The 5,335-nt window shown below is 39.2% G+C and overlaps 1 protein-coding gene across 1 annotated transcript; it reads right to left on the reverse strand.

Annotated features, from left to right (window-relative positions):
* Nucleotides 1–393: 393 nt before the first annotated feature.
* Nucleotides 394–4,702, reverse strand: LOC134671123 (uncharacterized). Its single transcript, XM_063528896.1, has 6 exons — nt 4,641–4,702; nt 3,896–3,948; nt 3,342–3,463; nt 2,648–2,780; nt 1,232–1,292; nt 394–528 (listed from the first exon to the last, which is right to left on the reverse strand). Exons 1-6 carry the CDS (start codon nt 4,643–4,645, stop codon nt 417–419), a joined length of 486 nt encoding a protein of 161 aa, XP_063384966.1. The 5' UTR covers nt 4,646–4,702; the 3' UTR covers nt 394–416.
* Nucleotides 4,703–5,335: the final 633 nt, after the last annotated feature.

Below are 5,335 nucleotides of genomic sequence, written 5' to 3' on the forward strand. Positions count from 1 at the left end.
AACCGGCGAGCGTGTATGAGGAATGTTATGAATGTGAAGGAAGCGAAAGAGGTATGTCAGGATCGTAGCAAGTGGAAATCCGTGGCCTCTGCCTACCCCCCCGGGAAATAGGCGTGATTATATGTATGTATGTATGTATAGTTTATTATTTTGATTAGTACTTTAATGTAGTTTATTCAATAACAAAACTTATACAAACTATTATTAAAATTAAGTATAAACTAAATAAATTAAAACTAAAACTAATAAAATAAATAAATAAAACTTACCCACCTACCTTAGGTCCCCCAGATCTGTCCCCTGCGGAGGGGTGCCCATAAGGCTGGCTACATTCCCACGCTGAATAGCTATGCCTATGTATGTATAGTTAATTTTATTATATCCCTGTGTTTATTATATTCAATAATATGTATACATTAAGGGTTGAGAAGAAACTCGCATACGAAGGGTTGTTTATAGTGACACCAGTAGCTTCGCAGACCGGAGTTAGCTGCATCCATCACAGCACAGTGAGGTTCTTTCGGGTTGCTGTAAAAATATATTTCATTACTTAATTAACGCCACTAGCACCATTCCACTAACCCGGGGTTAACCGGTTAAACCTGGAGTTAATGGTTACCAGTACAATTTGACACTGGGTTAACGGATTAACCGCTTAACCCCGGGTTAGTGGGATGGTGCAAGTTGCCCTGTCAACTAAGGGCAACTTGCACCATGAACTAACCCGTAACATGTACTAACCCGGTTAAACCTGGAGTTACCATGGTTACCATCACAATTTGACAGTGAGTTAACAGTTTAACCTGTTAAGCCCGGGTTAGTGGGATGGTGCAAGTCGCGCTAAGTAACACAGTATTACAGTAAAACCTAGGCCCCGCGAAAATACAAAATAAATTACAATAAGTAGGTACTAACATATAACGTCATCCAATATTTTATGATTTATACGAAACAGGGCTCGAAGTTTTTGCTGATGTCGTAAAAAAGACGTCGTTTTGCACACAGGAATATGTGGCAGATAAATTAACAGTTTTATGAAACTTGCCTGATAACCAAAGTCCGAAAGATACCGGAGTCGAAAGTTACCGGAAACTTGTAAAGGTGACATTTGACAGCGACTTTTTATTACATAATAATTGTCAAAATACAACAACTAAACCAACATAACGTCAATTTATATATGGTAATAAAATGAAAATACTTCAAAACAATACCTTCTGTTCCCGCTTACCTGCTTTTATCACCGTTCCCTTTTGCCCACGTTGCGAAACCAGTATTTTCTATTTCCTCTCCTGCAAATGATTTTATCATTGTGAATGACGCCCCAATTTCACATCGGTGACAGGTGCGACGAATTGTAAAATCACTGTTGCTGACGTCACAGGCATCCATGGGCTACGATTACCACTTACCATCGGGCGGGCCGTATTCCTGTTTGCCACCATCATTGTATTATTTAAAAAAACTTTATTATATCGGAATAAAACAGATATATCTCCTGCGAAGTTTCTGACAATTGTCAAAGATTTAGAAGAATTGTAGGTAATTCTTGTCAGGTAATGAGTTATATGTCGGAATTTCGTGACAATTGTAGTGTTTCTTGTGACAATTGTCATAAACTTAGCAAGAGAAATATCTGTTTTTTTCCGATATCATAAAGTTTTTTTTAATAATACAATGATGGTGGCAAACAGGTATACGTCCCGCCCGATGGTAAGCGGTAACCGTAGCCCATGGATGCCTGTGACGTCAGCAACAGTGATTTTACAAATCGTCGCTCCTGTCACGTTGGTGAAACAGGGGCCCCTACCTATTTACAATTTATAAGATTGTAATAATATGGTACGTCCCACAATAAAAAAGGAAAAATATATTAACTTTTATGTTGAAAATGTAATACCTAACCATAATAAAAAAAATATGCCCTCGTCAAACATTTCAAAAGGACACAAATCTTTTATTGTAAGGCAGTGCATTGTAAGGCAATTTCACTATAATGACTCAACAATATCTTATAAAGGTTGCATACGGATGACTGCAGCAGCGTTAGTATTGGAACATCACTGCTGCACCGTTGATGCAGCAATGTCACAGTCAATAAATTAGTCACGTTATGAATGCCCTAATTGCAGCAACCGGCAGTTAGGTACACAATTTTTGCTGCACTCGTTATCTGTATGTCACCTTAACGATCCAAATCCGAATGTTACCTTTTAATATCATCCAATTAAACGACATTATCGGTTAGAGCAAAATAATGTTTATCGTAGTTGAGCCAAAGGTCGACGGGTCAGTAAACAAAACGAATTATGTCTATATCACTCTAAAGGTGACATTCGGATATCAACTGCAGCTGCATTGCTGTTGTCTTGGGCATCCGCTAGCTGGCGCTGTTACACAGTATGAGCAACCTTCGCGACGCGAGGGCGGACGCGTGCGACGGATTTTACCTACAATAGCACCCGCGTGTGCGCGCGAGCTCCAAGCACCCACCCACACTAGCGGACGCCATAAACCAGGGGTCAACAAATTTATGCTGTAAATTACATTTGATTAGGTACTTAATAAACTCAAGTAGAACGAACCAGGATGGTCATATTATTTTAAAAACCTGAAGGTAATAATTGGAGACCAGCCCAAAACTCACCATCCACAGTCTTCCACGCTGGCTCATCGATGCTACTGATGCCGACCCACGCCAGCAGTCTGCTGCCGGTCCAGCCGATGATGCTGGGATAATGCATCTTCCGGATCAGACCTTGGATCACTCTGAACTCGTCCTGAAAATGAGTTATTCCCGAAATTAAACACACATACGCACGCACACGCACACGCACGCGCACGCGCACACCCACACGCACGCGCACACGCACACACACACACACACGCAAACAAAGACAGATATAAGTGACGTCCTACGGGAAAAGGTACCTTTATGGCGGATGGCGCTTAGTCGCGTAGCACCCCAATAGTATTGGAGCGGCGTTAATAATAGCGTAAACACCAACCGCCATAATTACCTTTACCTGTGAGTCGTCAAACCTTAAGGGGCCCACTGAATAACAGTCCGCCGGACGGTATCGGCCTGTCAGTTGTTCGGAACTGTCAAAATTTTGTTCTAACTGACAGGCCGATACCGTCTGGCGGACTGTTAATCAGTGGGCCCCTTTAAAGCCGATCGCCCAAGTAGTTCATGAACAAAGCTACTGTGCGGTTTAAGAGGAATTTCCTCCCGCTGACGCTCCGGCTGCGGAATGAGGTCCTTGCCGAGGATTTCTCAGGCGGGTCGTATGCTTGTTTGCCACCGACGTCGTATAAAAAAAATCACTTAAACTAGTTACCTGGGATTTAGGCACCGCTAGCTTGCCACTGTTGTTCAAGCAAGTCTGCTTCGCGTCCTGCCATGTCGCCGCGTTGTACATTAACTTGTAGCTTTTTCCTAACTTCGAGTTTTCTACATAGTCTGAAATATTAAACGACAGTGGTTATAGGTACCTATAACAAATATTTTTTGTTAATAGTGTAGATACATATTAAGCGCCCAGAGGCGGATGTCGATTTGCGGAAAATCCCCTGTAAAACGAACTATGCGCCCAGGGAAAACGATGAGAGTCCATTTTTTACTGCTTTCAAATAAAGTGGTCATTATAAATTCGAGTGCATGATATTGTTATTGCATTGTCTTTCAAAGTCATATATAGCAAAGGTTTTCTTAAGTTACCTACCGTAGTCTTTTCCCATTTTGTTTAATTTAAAAGTTAAAGTAGAGATGTTCTAAATTGGATTTTTTTTATATAATAAGTCTATTATCTTTTAGTTAATGTCGTAAAATGCCAAGTCAAAGTTTTTCCTCCACTTTATATATATTATGACATTGCGCACAAAATTACTTTACCATTACGATCACACAACACAGACGACGCCACTAACAATACACCCAGTAGATACCTGGAAATAAAAATTAGATGATCCTTTAAATCTTAATTTCGACATTGGACCCATAAATGAAGCCCTTATAATATATGCCATAGAGAAATAAGTACCTATAAGCTTAGATAGCTTACGCTTCATAGATAAAACCATTTATAACAAGTTTTAGCGAGCTTCTCGAAAACTTATTTGTAATAAGATTTAATCTTAATAAGTATTAGGTTTTAAGCGAGTTTAAAATTTATTAACAATAAGTTTTACCATACATCCTACATAACTTATTATTATTAAGTAAGGAAACTGATATATGGAGTGAGTACTTTAAGCTTATGTATCATAGATAAATGTGACGTCCCATGGGAAAAGGTACCTCATGGCAACTAACGCTTACGTCGCATAGCACCGCAATAATATTGGCGTTAATAAAAGCGCAAGCGCCAACCGCCATAAGGTACCTTTACCCGCTTGACATCACAAATATCTATGATACATATTGACGAAGCGACAATATTGACACTGCAATTGCATACAGTTTGTACCATCGCGCACACTATCCATAGGTAAACCTTATTACAAAAGGCATAAGGTCCATTGATAGTAAATAGTTAAGAGTGTTGCTGGTTGTACACTGGTATGTTTATCATGTAAATATATTATTCTCATAAATCATTATCCTCTCCAAAGCGGTCAAGTATAAAAGATAAACTCACCTCATATCGGCAGTTACGTATCGCGACACGACAAGTAATGGGTCGATAAAAACTGATTCGCTTTAATATAGGCATGCGGGTAATGGAGTAAAGAGACAAGCCAGAGTAACAGATTCTTACAACCGTGTTCTATTATTACAAGCTTTTATTTTTTACTTTCACCTGACCGTTGTCTGTCTGTCTGTGTGTAATCAAATCTTGCAAGTTAAATTTGATCCACTTCCCGGTTTCCGATTGAGCTGAAATTTGGCATACATACGTAAGTCGGGTGACAATGCAATATTATGGTGTCATTGAGCTGATCTGATGATGGAGACCGGAGGTGGCCAAAGGAACTCTGTGATATAACAACGAAACCTTATTGTGTTTGGGGTTTTTAGAATTGTCTCGATGAGTATTAGTTGCCTGTGGGAAGAAAAGTACAGTCAGCGATAAAAGCTTGCACCTACCAAAAATGAAATTTTTACCAAAAACTTATTTTTATTATCTACATACAAAGTGGCCCAAAAATACTTTAACAGGAATTATTTTCTGCACATATTGCTTATATCATTTGAAGAATCTTTGCGTTTGTGTATGAAACAAATCTAAAGGAGAATATTTAGAAGAAAATACCTTTTATATCAGTTCTTAGACTGTATTAGTATGGGTACAAGAGTAAATAAAAAGTTAAACCAGGGTATCAGCTTCATACA

This window comes from Cydia fagiglandana, chromosome 15, assembly GCF_963556715.1.
Source record: "Cydia fagiglandana chromosome 15, ilCydFagi1.1, whole genome shotgun sequence".
Taxonomy (NCBI): domain Eukaryota; kingdom Metazoa; phylum Arthropoda; class Insecta; order Lepidoptera; family Tortricidae; genus Cydia; species Cydia fagiglandana.